The sequence below is a fragment of the Brienomyrus brachyistius genome, chromosome 20 (assembly GCF_023856365.1).
Source record: "Brienomyrus brachyistius isolate T26 chromosome 20, BBRACH_0.4, whole genome shotgun sequence".
Lineage (NCBI taxonomy): Eukaryota > Metazoa > Chordata > Actinopteri > Osteoglossiformes > Mormyridae > Brienomyrus > Brienomyrus brachyistius.
In genome coordinates this window covers 12676840-12698751 of record NC_064552.1, presented here as the reverse complement: position 1 = coordinate 12698751, position 21912 = coordinate 12676840, and the positions used below count along the sequence as shown (strand labels likewise).

The following is a 21912-nucleotide window of genomic DNA, read 5'->3' as shown; positions in this document are numbered from 1 at the left end:
GATTTTCAAGTCCCAAGTGAACAGCAGAACTTGCCCAAATAAACGCTGGTTATATCGCTCCAAGTTCCAGGGTGCACTCCCAGTCAGCTTTCATCTCTGATGAAAAATCAGTGTCCTCATGCGCTCATTTTGACAATGAGGCTGATGCAGCGGGCCAGTGACCCTGACGTGCGGACCGGGTGCCAAAGAATGACACACCGCGCCTGTGATTTACGCGCGTCTCTGCGAGCCGCTGTTTGTGCTGGACCCCAGTCTGTCTCGGTTCAGGGGACCTGGAAGCATTTTTCGCCCAGAAAGCCAAGATTCAGCTATGCTGAGGACAGCCTGTCCAGCTCAGCAAGATCCAGAACGAGCAGTAAACTGGCTACAGGCGCCGATTAAAGTGTAGTTTACGTCTGACACTGAAAACAGAAGCATGCGAGCGCGTGTGCTTTTATGTTTGCAAAACAACGTTTAGTCCACATTATTCAAGATATTCAGATAGTTTCGGGAAAAGACTATGGTAAAACGTTTATTCCCTTTTCTCCTAGGTGTCATCAAAAAGAAAACGAAACAACACAAAATCAAATAAAAAAAATAACAAAAAAATCTACAGTATCCTGCAATTCCAACTCTTCTGTCGAATGTCCCGCGCCGGGCTTCTCTGAGTGATTAGTTACAATATATAAAAACTGACGTAGAAACACAAAGGATTAAGACATACGGAAGAGTAGAGCCAGCTAATAGCACAAATTATTTAATAATTTGAGTCTGAAATCCAAAATTTTGAGATCAAGTTTGACTCATGTCGAAATAATTCCAAACTCTCGAGAGAAAAGAAAGTCGGCTGAGAGCGACTGTGAGATATCCGTAGAGGGTGAATCGTCTTACATGATGACACCATACAGGTGCCGCAAATTCAGCCTTCCTGGCACATTCCGCACGAAATAAAGACTCATTTCTAATAGGACGAGCTATCCATAAAATTCAGGTTTAATCTCATTTTTCTACTTTATTCTCAAAATTTGACCTCAGTCACAGAATTTTTGACATGAATCTCAAAAGTTTTATAATTTGTTCCCTTTTAGGTGGCCCCGATGCTCTTCCGTAAAGACGCTGGTCAACCGAGTGCAGGTACACGGACAGTGGTAATGTCTTTCGAAGCGTACATAAGTAAGGTAAAACGCACGGTTAGCGAAGTGAGACTAAAACGCGGCTGCAAATCTTCGCACACGGAACAGCTCCTGGAGCGGACAAAGTTTTCCGTCCGACCGCTAAGAGCGACACTACGGGTTGCGGGTTCTAAGAGCGGCGGCTCGGTGCCGGCGCGGAGAGGTCCACGGGCTGGGAAACCGGCGGCTGCCCGGCGCTGGTCAAGGGTCGATCTCTTCGGGGACGACAGTGACGATGACGTCCTCATTCCCACGCCGCACCACCAGCCGCAGGCTGTCGTCCCGCTTGATGGCGCCGCTGACGTCACTGGCAGAGGTGATGCGCTGCCCATTGATGCTGATGATGACATCACTCTCCTTCAGGCCCGCTCTGGGACAAGGAATGAATTGGGGAAGAGGCACAGTTTGCCTACATTAGGAGATTAGCTTTCATACGAAGTAGACACAGTTTTAACCCAATTACACAGCTGGACATTATTTTGAAGTTTGGCAAACTGGTTGATGTCCTTAACTGCTCTGCCACCTGCTGGCAGAAAGTCTTAACACACACCGACAACTAACACCGACCTCCTGCTTTGATAGAGCGGGCTACTCTCTCAGCTGCAGTTCACTGGATTATTGTCTCTCCGCGAATCACTGAGGGCTCACATTAGACAGTGCAAAGTGAGTCGTTTTCTTGGTGGAACAAAAACTGTACAGACACTGTGGCCGTCTGGGAACAGAGCAGAGGGACTTAGATGTGGTTCTCTGTGCCGGAAGAAATGATGCAACGCAGCACTGAGCGTGAAGGGAAGCAGAGCCCAACCCCGCTGCTCTGACCTACGCTGAAGGCCCGACACACGCCCTGGATGACCTCAGAAACGTCCTGCAGATGTTTCCCGGAAGAGGTTAGTAAGTGCTGGTGTTGGGGTCACACTGCTGCGGTTGCCAGCTTTCTTTTTAAGTTTTTTTTTTTTTTGTTATTGCTGCAGCGATAGAAACTGCAGCCTTGGCACTTCATGCAGCCATCAGCAAAGCCACAGTCATCTCCAGTAACAGGACGTGGTCCTGGGGTAACACACACCCCCCCCCCCAGACAGTACTGGGGCTATTTCTTGTGGCTGGAAAATGGAAATGTGCGCGCCTGGAAAGCTTTTTGTAAGGGCATAATAGTGTGTTAATACCCACAGAACTCGGAACTGGCCGACAGGGACAAACTTCCCCAGCGCACATGCTCAAAAGGAGCCAGTGTTGACTTGCACTAAAGGAAGCGAGGTGAGCTGGCTCGACACTTAGCTTTAGCATTCAGCTATGCTGTGTGTGGGACATGCGACGCCCCCCTGATTGCATTGACTTACACTTCAGCCGGTGTTTTCGAGATGACCTCGATGACGTACGCCCCGGAGGTGACGTCTGGGAAGTCTTTCTGTCGCTCCTTAAGCTCTTTAGCGAGTCTTCAGGCAGGCGGGGGGGACAGAAAGTGGAATTATTATGGCAAGGTAAACGCGAGTCATGGAATCGACTTCGATGGAGTCTCAGCTTTAGGCGGGGCTGGGACCTACGTCGGAGTCAGAGTCATCATCCGGATGCCGATGTACTTTTTCTTGGGCGCCGTTTTACCTGAGCAGGGAGAGACACTGCGTCAGCACCTGGGCAGCCTCGGACACGCTCGGCGGTAACGCTCGCGGGGTTTCAACGTGTCTCGCCCAAGGGGGGGGGGGTTACCTTTGGCCTGCCTGTCATGTGACTCTGCCAGAAACTGACGGATCTTGTCGGAGGGGATGGCGAAGGAGATGCCCGCGGTCACTTTCAGGGTGTTGATTCCGATCACTTCTCCGTCCTGTAGGGGGCAGCATTGAGTCCACTGATATGCCATGCCTCCATTTCCTTTAATTTGTCCATTTCATTCTGGCTGACTGCAGCACCATCCATGCCAGGGGGCATTTATAACAGATCTTATTTTCATGCAGTTGAGTTGAGTCATCTCTCTCCCCATGGCAGAATGATATTTAATATGAAAGTGGATACCGATGAATAATGCAATAATAATGCATTCCGCCCACAGGAGCTGGTTTAATGTTACCCCCAATAAATGTCTGTGACTTTCTGCGCTTTCCTGCAAAATGCTGACTAATGACCAGCTTCCTGTGGCTTTTCTGCTGGTATGTAAGTAATTAAAGCTCCAGTTAACTTGTATTTAAATGACAGCAACTAAAACTCTTACCAGGTTAACCAACGGACCTCCAGAATTTCCGTACTGCAAGAGGAAAAGAGAGTTTAAAAAAAGTGACGTACGGTAGAAGGAGGATCATGATTTATGTGTGTTTATGGTTTCAAACCTACATACAACCTTTGCATCCTTGGAAGAATGATCTACTTGTTGAGCTACAGTTGAACTCCGAGTTTGAACTCTGGGGAGGGGGGGATTTTGTACCATTTTAGGGCTGGGAGTGCGCTAAGGAGGATGGGGCACTCACGTTGATGATGGCGTCCGTCTGGATGTAGTCCATGTCGGAGTTGCGGAGACCCAGCTCCTTGCCGCCGCGCTGGGTGGTGCTGACGATGCCTGTGGTGACGGTGTTCTGCAGGGAGAAGGGGCTGCCTATGGCCACCACGAACTCCCCCGGCCGCAGGTCCGCCGAGCGGCCCAGTAGCAGTACGGGCAGCTTCATCTGCGAGACGGGGGGGGGGGGTCAGGGGCAGGGTCAGCGTGGAACGGGCAACCCACTCCTACGGCCTATTTCTGGCTGCTCCCCTTTCCATAATACAGGGGTCCCTAAAAATCCAGCCGACGGCCTCACAATCATGGCCCAATGCTTGGAGAGAAGGGGGGCGTGGCTAATATCTGCCATGCCCCTCCAAGCTCAAGAAACCCCCCTCCAGGCAGCACGCCCCCGTATCTGTGGGTCATCATTCCTCAATACGGATGTATTGCCAACAAACAGCAGAGCAACAATACTGCGTTTTACCGTTTTTCTCTTTGCTCACCGGGGTAGTAAATTGCCACAGGGAGTTTGTTCAGGGGTTCTGCGGATATTAATAGGGCTTAGCATAATCCGAACAAAGCCTTTTATAGGTGATTAATTGAGCTCACTGAAACTATTAGCACAGTAGCTTGCTGGCTCTCTTCTCTGGTCAGCCAGCCAGTACAGGCTGGATGAGAAAACCAAAAGCAGACAACACTGGCTCTGGCCACGCCCCTTCATCTCATAAACCAATAGGATGTGCTGCAATGCAGGCATGGATTTAGCTGTTGACCAATTAAGAACAAAGAGTGCTTTTTTGCCAGGGAAGCTGCTTAATTCATGACTCAGGCTGACTCAGATGGAGCTCTTGCTTTTTTAGCCTATTGATTAATTACTAGGTTTCTCTCATCCTCGCTCGCCCTATATACCATTTCAATAAATTATGCATTACATTGTAAATAGCTTATAGCCAGTAACCTGCGCCATGATAAACTGCACGTTTCTGCTTTGGTTGTACTTCCCATTCACTGCCTTAACCCTCGGCTCGAGTTTCCCTTTGGGAAAGACGCAGCCGGTTTGGTTTGTGTTGTGGATGCCACATCGCCGGTTCAGACATATCAGCGATACCAACAAGGAAAAACAATCTCTGAAGACACTTGGAAAGTCAAACATGGATATCTAAATACTGGTGTCTTCAGAGGAGACGGGCCCGGCCCTCAGAACGCCATGTGTTCCCAGGGGGTGGGATTTCCTGATGCACTGCGCCTCGGTGCCGTTCTGTTCACTATGGTAAAAATAGAGTTACAGTACATGCTCTGTAATGGATACTCTCAAAGAGCGTCCAGCACAGAGAGCTTTGCTCCAGCAGAGCGGGAGACGCCCCTTAGCGAGGCTGCGCTAACGAGTACCTCAAGGTGACCGGTGCGCTCAGATACGCAGCCACACCCCACTGCCAAAATTTGCTGCATTAGAATGGGCTGGCATTGGGGGAAGCCTGTTTGGGGGAATCACATCGCCCCCTGCTGGTCAGAGTACAGGGACAACAGTACAGGTTGTTTAGTAACCATGACAACCCTTCCCCCAGATCCGACAGAGTCCCCAGGAAGCTAAGCTATCGATCAGCCTGTCTCGCTCCCATCTGGGTTCCTCTGGCCCTCTCCAACGTCCCACTGATTAAAAATGGCCGCCGACTACCTGCGACGTTGGCGACGACGAAGCGCTCTGAGCTTTACGCTCCGGGGCCAGGAGTGAGAACAGGGCTAGAGGCAGCGAGGGCGGCTTGGCCAGCGCTCCTGAGCTGCCTGTTATTAATAGACGACAGAGAACAAGGCAGCCTGGGAGAATCTAGATCCGACACAGGAATAGCGTGTAGCGCGGCACCCATACTAAGCGGATAAACAGATGGGGGGGGGGGGGGGGGGAGTGAGGGACACTGAACAGTTCCAGGGATGAAGTCAGGTGGGCTGGGGGGGGGAGGGTGTATGGGGGTGGCTGTTTGTACTGGGGAGCAAGGAGTTGTTCTGTGGGGATGAAGTCTGTGGAATGAGACCTGTAGTCACATCAGAGTAGATCAGGGTAAAGTGAGACAATCGTGACCATCATAGAACCATCAAGCAACTTCTTGGTAGCATCCTGCACCCCCCCCCCCACCCCCCAAGTCAGCTGCCATGCGTCCTGTAACCATGATCACATATGGTAGAACATCACAAAAGCATGACACCACCTTCCCCGCAGGTCCTGCGCTCCCGTTCTCTCCGGTCCACTGGTCTGATTTCTCCTGCAGGTTAAGGCAGCTTCAGCTGTTATTTTCCGGGGGGGGGGGGGGGGGGGGACAATGGCCAGCTGGGTGTCATGTTTCCATTGTGAGGCAAAACGGCTGCCCTTAAAAAAAGCGCGAAGCTGGCAATTCTTTCTGAAGCCGTACAGCGCTTCTTACTGGAACTGTGTGCTTGGAAAATATGTTGCACATATTTATGTACGCAGCACGTACATGAGTGTCTGTCTGTGTGTGTGTGTGATTATGAGTGGCACAGGGATTAAGGTAATGGGTGCAAAGCCCCAGCAATCTGAGGGGAGTGTGAGAGCGAGGATGAGGCGATGGTAGCTAGGGTCGTCCCGGGCGTGATTGATGCTCCACCTGTTGCCAGAGGCCTGTCAGGACGTGTCCGTCTGTCCGGGCGGCAGGTGGGGACACGCCTGTCATTTCCCGTGTCTGGGCAAGCTCCGACGGCAGGGTGGGGAGGGGGAACGGGGTGCCTGCTTTGAATGTGTCCCGATATTGGGTCATGGGGCGGGGGGGGGCCACTGCATCTGCAATCGCCTGGGAAAGCGGCACCTGTGGCACGTCGCTCATTCACCAAAGGCGCCATTTACGGCCCAAGAGAAATTGCCCTGAAAAGGCGGCAGCGTGAAAAGCGCTCGGCCATCGCGCTGGGGAAGGCGCGGCCCACTTGGAGAAAAAAAATTAAGTAAATGGCTTTCGGGGGCCTGGATCGTCTTCATAAACTTTCCCTGGGTTTTCTGCCAGCAAATAATGCCTTTTCATAAACTGCGGTGACTCAGAGCATCAGCCCTCCAGCCCCTCTGCAGTCTCAGCTTGCCCATGCGTCCGTCATGATGTGGAAAATCCACCCGATGCCAGCCTGGGGGGGCGGGGGGGGGGGGGGGGGGGGGTTTACAGGTAAATCCCACACCTTCACTTTCTTTAACAGACCTCCTTTCTGTCTGTTAGTTATTCGTTCACCATAAAGGAGAAGCAGAGTCTCTCATTTTTCGGACGGCATGGATCCACTGCCCCACCTGGGCATCAGCTCACCGCTCCGCTCCACACTTGACACCCCTCAGACAGACAGACACCCTCCCCTTGTAACCAGGGCGATGAATGGAGGTATATCTGCGCATATAAGGCACAAGCAGAAAATGTGCGATGGGGATTCGGTGATAAATAACTGGAACTAAAAATGATTTATATTAACTCCATATTTGACACATTCCAGCCTCCCTGAAATAAACCGCATATTAAAAAATCAACCAAAGCGAACAGACCAACAACCCTGACCTGGAAAGCGGCCAGCAGACGGATGGATAGATGGATGAATGGATGGATGGATGGTGAACAGCTTCCCTATATTTAACTTCTGACCTACTTACCGCCCCCCTCCCCACCGGAGCGACCTGCAGGCGCATCATGTATACGGATGTGTTTGCACATTTGGGAAACGGACATGCACTTGCGAGCAAACCGGCACAGGATGTGTCAAGCTACAGCCAGTGGAAAGTGCTGCTCTCAATTACACTGCCACGCGGGATTGGTTTCCCTAGTTGTGGAAGCCCAGCAGAACCTCAGGGAGTGGGGGGGGGGGGGGGGGGGCGTCAGGGAGACAGCGTGGAGACCTCAAAACAGTAAACACACCACCGGCACTGCGACCCACCTACTCTGAGGAACGTGTGACTCAAGTGTCCCAGGGTCGCTGGGCCTCCCTGGCGTTTGAGGCCATGCGAACGGGGTTTCTCAGTCGTCCCTGCTGAATTTAACCCCCCCCCCCCCAGAATGCCAAATTGGCTCAGAATGGGGACAAACAAGCAGAACTGGGGAAGCAGCAACAAATTCCTTAACCTGAATGGTTTCTCTAGTATGATGGGTGGAAATGGGACGAAAAGTTTTCCCCGACTTCTGACAGACGTAACTTTCTTCCCAGAGTGGTGAAACCAGATCTGAGATCATAAGCAAAGACACAGAAAAGCATCCATTTTACGAGAAGTTTATCGACAGTATTAATAACTTTCAGGCATCCACCCCTAAAGCTGTTGAAACAACATTTTAGCGCGACACTCACGCACACAAACAAATTTGCGGTAATGCAATCCAGATGAGGTATTAAATGTTCTCCCCCCCCCCTCCAACAAAACACCCCTTTCAGCCAAGCGGAGTGCTTGGCAGTTGAGGAGGGCTAAGTGAAGATTCCGGGGCAATCGGCCACATGATCAATCAAACCGTCCCTGGAAGCTCAAGAGGGCGAATCGGAAAAATCTCTAGAGGACTTTCGGTGGGACCTGCTCGCTCCCAAGGTCGCCGCCATCCCAGCTGCTATTTCCATTAGCCAATTAGCAAAATTAAAGGTAATTACACATAAATGTTGTGATTCGTCATGTTTTCAGATTCGACATACAATAAAATCGGTAAATTCAATTTAGATATTATTTCTTAACATAAAAATGCATTCTTTTGTATTTTTTCATTAACTTTTTTTTTTTTATAAAAATGCACCTGTTGTTAATGGCCGGCCGCGTGTTCCCTCAGTACTGAGCAGTTCTGTCTTGTCAAAGAACTCTCTGGAACGGCCTTACTGGTGAACACGCTTTTTGGGGGCTCAATTACCAGCAGTACAGCCCCCCTTCCGGGTGACCCCCACCCATTAGCCCCCCGGCACACTTAAGATACTTCCTCGCTGCTCAGTTTACAAGGCTGGATCGACCTACGTCGTGTGGAGAAGAGTGTAATACTTTAATGACACACCTGTCGCCTGGGAAACGGCATGGAGGGGGCACATGTGTCCCCCACCACAAAACAGTAATTACAGAGGGGGGGGTGTCTGGCTGAGTATCGGAGTCAGGTCCAAGCATCTGCCTTGAGAAGAGGCCTTTGGTAGTAACCCCTCACCATCTTTTATGGCCTTGGGACTGCTGTATATTGCGGGGTTTTATTTTCACACCGGCCATATTTGTCAGCAAAGCACTAGCCCGTATGGCTATTCCTGCTGCCTGAAACGTCGCCTGGCTGCCAGGACACTGTCTGCGTGACAGGAGCTTCTTACGTTGTATCATGCCTGCCTCTTGTCCATGCTACCGTTCAGTATCATTCAGACTCCAGCAGTAAGTCGAAACCGTTTAATTGGCCCCTATAAATTACACGGCTCATCACAGGATTATGTAGCGGTACTGGATCCAGTGGTCTGTTCCAGCCTGTGAATTCCTACATAGAAATCGGCAGTAAATCTGTTCCTGTCCCATTAATCAGTCCAGGCCGACCTGAAAAGCTCCCAGACTTCTTGTTTATCAGTGTTGGGGGCAACCTGGGATGGGGTCTCACTGTCAGCGATCAGTCCAATGTGAAGAGGTTCCAACCACTATCTTCAGGGGTCAGTCCAGGAGAAAGAGGCCTATCTACCTGCACACATTAACACTGAGACTAACACTAACACTGATACAGCCACACTAACACTGACACAGCCACACTAACACTGACACAGCCACACTAACACTGACACAGCCACACTAACACTGATACAGTAGCACTGACAGTCACGCAGCAAAAAGCTTTAAGCTGCTGAAAGTGCCCTCCAGGGGGAAAAACAAATGATTCAAGGGCATGTTCAATGCAGGTGCACATGGTAATAAAAACAACCTTCATTACATGGACTGCTGGCCAAATGGCATCCTGATGTAGTGTTTAATGTCTGCCAATTGCTGTAATCGGTACATCTCCTTCAGCGGCAGCCCCGGGACACCGCGTCCACCATGTGTGGCTGGGTGACACGATAATGAAAGGCGACATCAGTCCCGCTCCTCTTGGTATCAGCCCTGAAGGCCGGCACCGGAACGCTCCATTTGCTGCGGAGATGAGACGTCTGCGACCCGAACTGAACCACCTGATGATTAAAGGTGCAGAACCAAAGAGGACGGCTGCTACGAGCAGAGCAAGAAGCCCTGGGCCCTAAACGAAGAGCCGGGTGTTATCGGGTTTCTAATAGCAGGTTAAAGAGATGATTGTAATTCACCTATATTTTAAGCTATGTAATACTTGACTGCGTCCAAACGAGTAACTCTGTGCTTCCTTAATCTGTGCGTGGCTATGCAGAATTACAAGATACTATGCCAACAGGAGAGCAAGCAGAACATACCAAGAGCAGGATCTACGAGTAACAGTGTGTAAGAGGGTATGAGGTGAGTTAGACTCGGTGGGCACCCCCCCTACCACGTGGCACCGCATTCGGCCTGTTTGGCATGACTCCCGCCCTGCTATGGCACACAAACAAACCTTTCATCCACATTTGCTAGCTGAGTGGAAGTTACAATCTTAATCGTGCAAGAGTTAAGATTAGAGAGCTAATTTAGGAGAATTGTTTGGTCACCCTACCTTAAAAAGGACATTGCTGCCTTAGAAAGGGTTCAACGTAGGGCCACGAGAATGATTCCTGGTCTTAGAGGAATGTCTTACGAGGAGAGGCTAGCAGAGCTGAATCTGTTCAGCTTCGAGTAAAAGAGACTAAGGGGGGATATGATCCAGGTATATAAGATTCTAACAGGTCTGGATGCTGTTCAACTAAATAGTTACTTCAATATTAATTCTTAATATTAATTAACTTGTGGCCATAGGTGGAAATTTTAAACTGGATTTGAGGAAGCACTTCTTTACGCAGCGTGTAGTTAGAGTATGGAATAGTTTTTCTTTTAGTGTAGTCCAAGCTAAAACCCTGGGTTCCTTTAAATCAGAGCTAGATAAGATTTTGACAACTTTAAGCTACTGTCAGTTGAATTCTCCCCAAGCGAACTTGATAGGCCGAATGGCCTCTTCTCGTTCGTAAACTTCTTATATTCAAGGGATTAAACTAATGGTTGGTCCACCCCTCCAACACACCCCCTCTGTCAACTGCCCCAAAAAACACCCTCTGGAAACCCAAGGAGGGAGAATTGGTGCACAGACAGGCCGTTCCTCCTTCCAACACCACCTCCATGCCCCCCCCCCCCCCACCCCAGTCTTGTCCCTGGTTGCCCCAGATATTTTCTTTTTCAAGACACTGACGCAGGATTTGCTGATGGCCGGTAACAACCTGGGTCTTGAAAAGTAAACCCGCCATGACCTCGGCACTTCAGGAAATGAGTAAACAGGAATATTAATCCCCTGTGACCTGTGAGATCATGTCAACTTCATAATGCTGTGATTAATCCTGATCTTTACTGCCAAACAAAATTCACAAAATTAGCCAAGTGGGTCGCTCCCAGTATTATAACATGAGCTGCGAAGCCCATCAGGAAATATTCACAAAAGAATGCGACCTCTGAATGTATTTTCCAACAGATTTCTTAAACGCAGATTAACTCTGAATCGTTCTGATAAAGGCCAGATGTCATTTTCCACAATAAATGTACATTATTTCCACGCAAATTCATTGCACTATAAAAACTTATAAGAAAAGCAGAAACAGGTTGTGATTCCAACCTGCTGTGTGCTGATTCGCTCACGTGAGAAAGGGCGGGGCCTTACCGGGGCATCGATCTTGATGAGGGCAATGTCGGCCTTCTCGTCCACATCCTTGATCTTGGCATCGAAAGTGGCGCCGCTCTTCAGTTCGACTTTGACGCGATGCTTGTTGGCCACCACGTGAGCGTTGGTAACGATGAGCCCGTCCTCGGACACGACAAAGCCCGAGCCACTGGCCACAGCCATCTCGCGCTTGGAGAACACCATCCTGAGTGGGCGGGGGGGGGGGGGGTGTCACACATAGACACACTGAGGCGGTGAGCAGCAGCGGCCTCTACCTTCAACCGCTTTGAGTACAAATTCTGAGCTCTGTGTCCTGTCCAAATAAGACATTTCCAAAGAGCCACTGGTTTCCTCTCATTTTCCACCCATCTACCCATAACCAGTTACTGGGAAAAGGGTTACCTCCCAGAAAATGGACATATCCCTGTTGTTCTTTACATTTTGTGCATATAAGCTTTCTTCCTACCTTCCCAGGGCAGAAATATCCAGAATGATTCTGAGGCCTGTGGAGGCTCACACCAAGTTAACACTAATCGTTTGCTTATTCAAACATTCAGCACGTATACTTGGTGATGCTGATCGTTTGGGGAAGGACTTGCGGTCTCTTCCAGGGACACTTTTCCCCCATAAACACAACAGCATCCTGCTTATAATTGGCTGTATTCTGAGACGGCAGACATGTGGAACATAGATGCAAGATATTTTCCTTTATTATATAAAGGATAACGATTAGAGTAAAAAAATACTGCAATCGAATTTGTTTTAGATAATGATTCATTACAAACAGGGAAATAGGCATTAGGCATGGATTTCCAAAGGGATGTGCAAAATGACCAAACCTGGAGTAAAACTACAACCGTAATATAAGATGTATGGCATGTAGCATTTTCCTTTACTTGGCTGGGTTCTTTGACAGTATTTCCTGCTAGGTTTATTTACGGAGACTTGGCTAAATGAACCAGTGAAGATGTTGAAATAACAGAGACTCCAGGATCTTTCAAGCAAAATAACATGCTGGTGATGTTTACGCACCGTGCGTCGGAGGGCTTGTGCTTATTTCCGAAGAGCCCTGCCAAGACAGCTGGCCAGTGACATCACCGACGCCATATGTCCGCAAGGCGGCACGTCGGTGTGTCCGTTTGGGGGGAAGGGGGTGTTGTGGGGTAGGGCGAGGTCCTTACTTGCGGTAGAGTTCAATGTGAACCACGGCGGGGGCCACCTTCTCCACCACATCGGCGATGAAGTTGTATCGATGTCTTAGGCTGTCTGGGTTCTCCTGACCTGGTGTGAACACCGTGAACAGTTAACCGCTGATAACTGTCATTAACTGCCTTAAACCATCGTTTATCGCGCTGTCTTCAGCTGCTCAGGGGGTGGGCAGGCACCCGCCACCGACATGAGCCTTACCGCTGAAGGTCAAGGCCAAGTTCATTATTGCATCATTAAAGATGTAACCGTGACAACAAACTGCATGTGAAGGAATTCCAATTCGCCGGAGGCTTCGAAAAGAGAACAAGAGGGCAGATTCAGACAAAATGCCTGTAACTTTATTTATTTACTCACGATGAAGACACTCAGAAAATACTCAAGACAAATATTGTACATGACCACGGGTTGGAGACAAGGGCATAGGAGAGAGATCCTTAATGGGGGGGGGGGGGGGGGGGGGGGGGGGGGGGACAGCTTAATAATTTAAAGACAAAGGTCTACAGCTACTAATGTATCACTACTCACACTCCCTGCATAATATGAGAAATGATTTGCACTTCATCAGGATGCTCTTTGTATTTGTAATTTTACCTTTTTTATACATCCCTCTCTCTCTCTATCTTTCTCTCTGTCTCTCTCTCTCTCACTATTACGCATTTTTCCCTTCCATGTTTCTCTTCTTTTCTTTTCTTTTTTTTCATCCCACATCCAACAATCAGCAGCAAACCAGCAGTTTAATGCAACAGCAGAATCTCCGTCCTCCAATCAGAGACGAGACGCGGGGAGCAGATCACAGGCCAAATGTCGTCCACGCAGAAACGCAGTCAGTGAGCTTTCATTTAATCCTGTGAATCCTTAGTGCGTAAGACCAACGGTGGTTACACCTAATCCGAGTCTTGAGTCCAGGGCAAAATATTTATTTCATGAGATCTCACTGAAATGAAATACCCCCCCCCCTCCCCAAATGAATCATGTTTTTCCTGCAACACATGACAACTCACGGACAGCGACCTCTCATAAGTTGCCGTGGAGACCGCTGCCCTTGCTCATGCAGATCAGGCCCGTCCCAAGTCCTGCTGGTCCAGGAAAGTCAGACAACGCAGCTAAAGAACTTTCCAGACTTTTCCTCCCCCAGCCTTTGATGCTTCTCTCGTATATTTCCAATTTAATAAACAGTCTGATATCTGTGTTCAAATTTACCAACAATGTGCAATGATTTATGGACACACATGATGTTAAAAATAGCCCCCCCCCACCCACCGCACACACTTAGCTCCATCAGTAAATTATCCCTTGCTCTGCAGACATTCAGAATTAATGTAATTAGTGGCACCTCACGGCGCTGACACACTGGTGGGCAGCCCGTGTCTGCTATTCCCGTTATTCTGGGATCGCTTTAATGCTCCCCAGCTGCAAGGGTTGATCTCCAGCCGCAAACACCTGGCGAGAGCTGGAAGCGAGCGGAATGGGCTGTTGCGTGGGGCCATGCTGGAAGGGGCAGGCTTTGTCCGACTTTCCAGCGTCTGCTCAGTTCCAGGCTCGTTGGCCTAGCAGTGAGCTCAGACGCTCCAGTCCTGCATCCAGCTCCCTTTCAATAAAGTCAGCGCAAGGCGGCGCAACGTTAGCAGGAAGCTAGCGAGACTTTAGCATAATGCTAGCATGACGTTACCTCTATTTAGGGTGCGCTTGTGGCCAAAGGATCACACAAGAGTGGAAATGCTGACAACTGGGTCAGCCAGATCCCACAGCACCTGGAGCAGTTAGGCTTAAGGACCGTGAACCAACGACTTTCCAAGTGTGGACACAGATCCAAAACCAACCGCAATACATGTGCTAAATTAGCCTGGAACTATTTTAGCGCCACGTCTCAAAGACGTGTCCTTCCGCCGAGACAGTTAGCAGCCAGTGGAACATCATCTCACCCATTGCAGTTGGAACCTGGCAGCTTGCAAGCGCTTTCAATGGGACGTACTGCATAGTTGAGCAGTTTAAATGCATAAGGCAGCACCGAGATGATAAATGTCGACAATGTGCCGCAGCCCAAGCAAACGGTCAGTCGGTGCGGTGATCAAGGAGGCCGTGATGGTCGCTTGGAGAAGCACGTCTTCTCTCAGCAAGAGGCAACGATGCCTGCATCTTGCAGACTTTAAAAACATGCTGGCATGCAATAGACCTGCAAAAACAAGGGCCGGAGTCAGTGCCTCTCCTACGCCTCCAGGGCGAAGGGTCTTTTTTTTACTGTAATAATGGTTCCATCCGAGGAGGGGCCCAGCACACCCAGAGGACTGGGGCACATGGGACCCAGGCTGCCTCCAGACAAGCATGAGAGCGTCCGCCTTCACGACAGCGATTCCACAAAAGCGGGGAACATAAATACCACTGACAAAGTCATGAAAATACAAAAGAAACCAAAAAGGCATTTCTGAGCAAAGAAACCTTCCATTTATAGTAATTACACGGGGCTGTAGCTGCCCAGCAAGCGGAAGAGGGAGGGGAGGGGGCCGCTGGCAGGTCCTGGAGACGCTTTGCGGCATTTCAGGGACACGTCTGCACCCATTTACGGGACAGTGACCCATCGGGCACGTGTCCAAAGGAAACATATTTCTGGAGGGACCATGAGAGACGAGCCTGACAAACCAAGGGAAAGTGCAACAACATTGGGTTTCATAAAGGAAGGTCTTGAACCAGAGGATGGTCTTCAACGCAACCTGTCATCCCCCACTGGTCCTGACCACCTGAGTCAAGCTTTCCTCTTTCCCCAGCTCGGCACGGTGATAAAAAAAAACATGAAGGATGATTGCAGTCCGTGATGTTTTCCGCTCATTAAGTCACCATATTGTGGTGGCTCTCTCTCCTTTGGAAGCCGTGGAGACAAATACATTCGCTGCTCGAGTGAAAAATCACAAAGTTTTGGGGATGAGAAACCAAACGAGGACTGAAAACTCCACCAAGAGAAAGACAAAAACATAGGAGACATAAGAACAAGCGAAAACATTTCCTGCCACTTGGGAAAAAAACAAAAAACAAACAGCCCTCAGAAATCCACAGCATGTCCTGTTTAACATCTGATGAGCTGCTAATTGCCCACCGAACGTCACTGATTATTCCGGTTCCAGTCTTCCTCGGCCCCGAGGGATGAATGCCCTCACTCCTCCTTCACCACCTGGCCAGGGAGCTCACAGCTCGACTCGGGGCCTCTCGTGTGACAGGAAGCATCCCAGCCTCCAACGTTGACGCATTCGTGAGCTTAAGGACGGAATACATGCACAGAGAGCACGACCAGGAGAATGTGCATCGGGAACACGGCAAGAGACGGAAGATTCCTAAATCTACTGAGGCCGTCTGATCTATGAGGACTGCATTGTTCTGTCTGCAGAGATACAAATCAGGGAGATTCAGACACTAAAGGGAACACAGCAACCAGGAATAATGTCTGCAACCCAAGAAGGCTTCCTATCCTGAACAGTTGGGGAGGGTTAGCGTGGTTTGCAGTGCCCCCAATGCCCAGATCTGTCTCCCCAACCTGGAGACTCAAGAGACCCCCCCCCCCTGCCAGCAGCCACAGTAAGAACCTCTCATTCCAAAGTCCCAGTGATGCCGGAGTTTTATGTGCTTTTCCATACAGAAACGTCTGTTCCCTCGCTCGCCCACGTGATCAGGATTGGGCTGCAAGCTCAAGCCCCCCCCCCTCAGAAGAAACCCCTCCTGACCTCCATTTTGTGCCCAACCTACCTCACCAATGCTGTGTCAGCAGCTGCCGCCCAGAGCTGTGTTCCTTGGCTCCACGAGTCACATGTACTTGCTGCCAGGTCGGCCTTTATGAAGGCCTTTCTACCTCGTTCAGCATCCACTCCCCCCTCCCCCCTCCTCCCGCCCCAGACAAAAATGTACAGCAACACTCGGTCAGCGGGTGACGCGCCCCGTGGGGGTGGAGGGGGTGGGATCTGGCGGCTGTCATTCTGGAACCACATCAAAATTTTAAAGCGAGATCATCAGAAGATCTGAACAGCCACAAACAAAGGTTTGTTCTTACCTTGCTCTCAAAAAAAAAACGCTCTTCTCATAAAGGCGATTAGTTCACTTTGGCTGGAAAAGCATCGCTTGTGGTGAACTGTTTATCTCAAACGGCTTACAATGCACTAGCACACGTGGAAGCCTTGGTTTTTTCACAAAAATCTATCTAAAAAAAATAAATTAATTCTGCGTTCAAAGATGTTTTTCAGGGCTTGACTTTGAACTGCGATCCAATGATGTGCAGCTCCGTGCCAACAATTCTGACGTGCGTAGACAAGATTGTGCTGTTGACTGTACTGGTTTCTCTGCATCATAAATTTTTTTAAATATTTTATGATAAACAGGTGAAAACAAAAAATGCTTCAAGAGTAGAATTCAGAGCAGATGGGGAGCTGGTCTGAACACCAAGAATTAGTTGGTATCAACACCCCATATCGAGTGTAAGCTGTATAGAAGCTTACCCAATGGGATAAGCCCGTATATTCTTAATACATTTTTGTTTGTGTTTATCAGTAATCAGTATCCATCTGAACGGCCGTCGACGGAGGACCTATGATCACTGTACTGCAGTAAAGAGAGAGAGACGGTCCTCTGAGACGAGAAACGCAGCGGCCAAAACCACGGCGGATCAGTAACCTCGGAGAACCAGACCGATTCAGGCGCAAGAGAAGCTGTCATGAGGTTTACAGCAGACTAATTAAGACCAGACTGACTCGGCCGAGGTGGGCTGTGAGAATACTTTATCCAGGCTAATTAAGACCAGACTGACCCAGATGAGGAGAAGCTGGTAGATGCTTTAAGGCAGACACACTCCAGCCAGACTGTCCCAGATGAGGAGAACCTGTAGTGGGTTTCAAACCAGACTCACTCAGACCAGGCTGACCCAGATGAGAAACTGTGATGGAGATGAAACCAGACTGACTCAGCTGTGATGGGGTTTAAACCAAATTTACCCAGCTGAGGGGAAGCTGTATGGGGTCTAAACCAAACTGACCCACATGAAGGAAATATGTGATAGGATTCAAACCAGAATGACTCCACTTGAGTGGAAACTGTGATGGGGTCTAAACCGGACTGACAAATCAGAGATGGGGTTTAAACCAAACCGACTTCAGTTGAGGGGAAGCTGTGATGGGGTCTAAACCAGACTGGGCCAGCTGAGGGGAAGCGGTGAGCAGATTCTGTCTGCAGTGCAGACCGACCCTCCTCTCTGCTGACATGGCTGCCTGGCCACCATTTATCCCTCGCCTTTCATACCCGAGGCCCCAGGAACTGATGTTTGTTTGCACAAGCAAAGTGGTCCAGAGCAGCTGGCTCTGTCATGAAGCTCTGATCCTGCTGAAATAATAAAAAATAAGAAACTACAGTCCAGCTGGGCTTGAAACGACCTGACCCAGCGCAGCGAGGAGCATGTAGTAGGTGTTTATAGCAACCACTTTACTGGTAATCAAACAGCTACACATATGGGCTGAGGAGGTCAGCGACCTGCAGGGTTTCAAAAGGAAATGCTGAGAATTACACAGTTCCTCACTTTAATAATATGGACATTTCATAACCAGTCTTTCTGTTTATTTAACAGAACCGTCTATCCAATTTGATGTATAATTGAAAGCAAGGTCAGTCAGTCCCTGCAGCAATAAGGGCTTTGCAAGGGAGCCCAATCAATCTGCTGATCCTGGGTTTTGAACCAGTGACCTTCTGAGCAAAAACCATGGCATCGTACCTGAGCCACACACCATCCCCCAAAAGCGGCAAACATACGTAGAAATAAGACCTAAGAATTTCTGCACCAATGAGAAATCGGTAAAAATCCATTCATAACATTTTATTTTAATTGATGGCTTGTTGTTTCTTGGCTAGTATCTGTTACCATTTATCTCATAAACAATAAAAGACACATTGTATGTGACTTAATCCAAAATGTCCGACTCGGAAATCAGTGATCACCTACAAAAATCCTGAAGTAACTGTTCGTCCGTTGTGTAAGCTCATGAACAAAGGCAGTCTTCCGACTCATCACAAACAACGCACAACTGGGGAAAAGAGAAAAAGCAATATTTTCCCGCATTTTAAAAGCTGGAAAGCCATTCCAGTACGTCTCGAGTAACCCAGACAGTCAAAGCAATTTTAAGTGACTGACCTCAGTATAATCAGAGACAGAATTTACAGATGACCCAAACTGCACTTAACCTATTTAACAAGTTATAATTATGGAGGGTTTGCTTTTCCTCAAGCTATAATAAAAAAAAAAAAAAATCGCTCCACTTTGAGTGTCACCATGCTGAGTGCATAAGATTCACATCATTATGGGGTGGAAACTTTGCTGAACATTTCTGACTCTATGGCAAGGTTATGGGGTATGTTTGGGAACCGTACCAAATGCATATTAAGGATGTCCGATTGCAATGATGTAATCCAGGGCTGAAAGGAGAGACATCTAGGGCAGACATTTTCACGCATTAGTGCCGCAGAACAGTGCACACACAGCCTACTTAGGGAAAATATGCATTTGTAAATCTGATAAATTAAGGAATAATAATCTCTGTAAAAACCGGTATCACGCACTGACATCACTCAGTGGCGTACGGAGAGCTGCGGATAAAAGAAGCGGTGCTTTCAGTCGCCTCTGATGCACAGATGTTTTTTGCATTTAAATGTCAGAATATGTAATGGTCTACATTAGTTCTTCAAAGTCCTGCGACAATCCAGATCACTTCATCCGAAACAGAAGGTTGAGGAGAATGCACTATTTCTGGCTTACCTTTACCGCAGGCTCCTCTCTGTATAAAGATGACAGGCGGCTGCTGGAGCTTTTGAGCCCGGTTGCTGACCCGCTTCAGCTCGCAGATGTTGCGATAGGAAACTCCGTCGCTGCCGCACACCGCTTCGGAACTTTTGCAGACGCACACTCCGGTTTTCGCCCTCCTGCGGACCGTGGCGGAGAAGCCCACGCCGTCGCTAACCGAGCACTCCAAGCCCTCCCCGCATTCCGGGTCGCCCAGTCTTCCGCAGATTTCGCCCTCGCCAGAGGCGCACACCGGACAGCAGTCGCACTGGTCGAGGATGTCGCCGGCCAGGCAGTCAGCCGGGATTGGGGGACATAGTGATTTATCACAGCGCTCTGAGCAACCGATAGCGTGCCGCTTGGAAAGATTAGCACTTGCCAGAAGGGGTGTGCAAATTAGACCGGCACAGAGAACTACCCAAATCATCATCAAATAATATTAATTCTACACCACACTAGGTAAAAAGGAGAACAATATATACTAACGGCCGACACGCAAAATCCCAGCTTATTTAAACTACGGTAAAATTAAGGGCATGCACCAGGAACAATAAATAAACATACGCTAATATAAATCGCCTTAAAATAGGGTCGCATTTACTGCGATCAGCTTTACTAAAGCGCACCCTCGCCGGCAATCCTTCAGACTCACTCCTGCGTTTCTCTGATGACAGGTTTATAAACTTTGGGACGCGACACAACATCACGAGGCGGGGCGAGCAATATAAACAAGCCCTCTGATTGGTGGACTGCCGTTGTGCGTGAAAGGGGAGGGACAGATGAAGCCACGCCCAGTTCGTCGACTTTTTAAGTCACCATCTGCAGTATTTCATTGATAAGATTAGATTTTATCTCATGCTCGTCGGCATCTAAATCACCATCTTCAGTATTTCTAGGGATGCCAACTCTCACGTGACACTCACGCTTTCAGACTCTCACTCTCACGCAAAAAATCTTACAGCAAATCTATATTATTCCATTATAAATCTAAAATTTGCTGCATTTAAAGCATTTCAGTAGTTTGCAAACCCTACAGGCTATTTTCAAGGCAATAAAACTGCTACATATATGTAACTGCATGCGAAGAATTAACTATCTTAAATTGAAAAGTGCAATTTGTATATTTGTAATATACTCTTTTATTACTAATATGCCTCACATTGAGTCGACTGCATTTTTCAATTTCGTTGTCAAGTGACAATGACAAAAAGATTTCTTATCTTGAAATCTCACGTCAGTCAACTTCATTTCATTGCATTAAACGGTCTTTTTCTTTATGAAAAATAACGTCACTTAGTAAAGCAGTAAAATAAATTACCATTTGCGAACATTTACAGATTAAACACGGTAATGGTGTCCTCTATATATCGTTTAAATATCTACAAAAAGTATAGAACCCACTTAGTGTTTCCACTGAAATCGTCTTGATTTTTAATTTTATTTGGCACGACTAATTTCCTGCCGTGTTTTTAGTGAGCCTTTTGTTTATAAGCGTATTTTTTCGTGCTTAACGACATTCGAAAATAATATCTTAATATCTTTATACTTTATAGAATATCCGAACGATTTACAGTGACCTTTGAATGAGGTTGACACCCAGTTTTGTAATTACGCAGAATTTTTTTTGTCTGTTATAATAGTTTACGCAACTTTATATCGCTGTGAATGAACTGGTCTGTAGAGTATCTTCTATTACTTGTTTCAGGTTAAGAACAGAATGATACTTCATTCTTATTCTATCCATACAATAGCAGCGCCCTTTTTTGGAACTGGGTTAGTTGTTCAGATTTTTACCCACAATGCAACCTGCCGCCCCTTTGGCTCGTGCACACGCCGAGTTGCCTGTGCTGGAGGTGTTGCAGCTTGAAACATTTAGGCTTTCAAGCCCAAAAGGGACACTTTCCAGTCACCTCAGGACACATCGCACTTTCAGCCAAAAATCTGCTTTCTACTGTAATTCTCTCCATTCACAGCTCGGCTTCTCGGACCTTTGGCTGAGGAATCGCACTCCGTCTGGCGTGTTCCTGCTCTGTAAACCATGTTCTGAGCACACCCCAGAGGAATCCCTCACCCCCATCCTGCCAAGGTCTCTATAGGTATCACCAAGTCTCCGCTGCTCCATCCAGCTGAGCTCACAGGATTTGGTCTCTGCCTTTAAGTTGAGTCCTCTGCATTTTTCCCTCCTCATAAAAGAGCAGAAACATGTATGACTCAGTGTCTCAATATCTGTCACATGTAATAAAATGCTTTGGTCCCACACTCTTCTGGGAGTTACTTGTCAGTCAGTCCTGTTTACATCTATCCATCCATTTCCAATCAGGCGCAAATCCAGTTCAGGGAGTGGTTAGCTGGATCGAGTCTGTGGGAAACCGGCGCAAGGGAGCCAGAATACACCCAGCATGGTGTGCCCCTCCAGGCAGGACTATATTACAACTGTAAGCATTTACTGTTATAGCTGGATAATCACTGTTAAAATTCACATAAACCATTGTCTTTAGCCCAAAAGGTAAAACTTATACTCTGCCTTAACGAGACCACACACTC

General features: G+C 48.3%; 1 protein-coding gene and 1 long non-coding RNA gene across 3 annotated transcripts; both read right to left on the bottom strand.

The window, feature by feature from the left end:
- Positions 1-484: 484 nt before the first annotated feature.
- LOC125715555 (serine protease HTRA1B) lies at positions 485-20031 on the bottom strand. 2 transcript variants are annotated; one of them, XM_048987252.1, is made up of 9 exons: positions 19345-20031; positions 12542-12641; positions 11361-11565; positions 3608-3802; positions 3355-3387; positions 2856-2970; positions 2693-2750; positions 2489-2584; positions 485-1521 (listed from the first exon to the last, which is right to left on the bottom strand). In XM_048987252.1, the coding sequence occupies exons 1-9, from the start codon at positions 19796-19798 to the stop codon at positions 1353-1355; spliced, it is 1425 nt and encodes a 474-aa protein (XP_048843209.1). In that variant the 5' UTR covers positions 19799-20031; the 3' UTR covers positions 485-1352. The 2 variants fall into 2 exon arrangements, with proteins under 2 accessions (XP_048843209.1, XP_048843210.1); XM_048987253.1 differs by lacking the exon at positions 3355-3387.
- On the bottom strand, positions 13179-18587 carry LOC125715557 (uncharacterized). Its single transcript, XR_007384099.1, has 2 exons — positions 18535-18587; positions 13179-17921 (listed from the first exon to the last, which is right to left on the bottom strand). It is a non-coding gene; the product is annotated as an uncharacterized LOC125715557 (long non-coding RNA).
- Positions 20032-21912: the final 1881 nt, after the last annotated feature.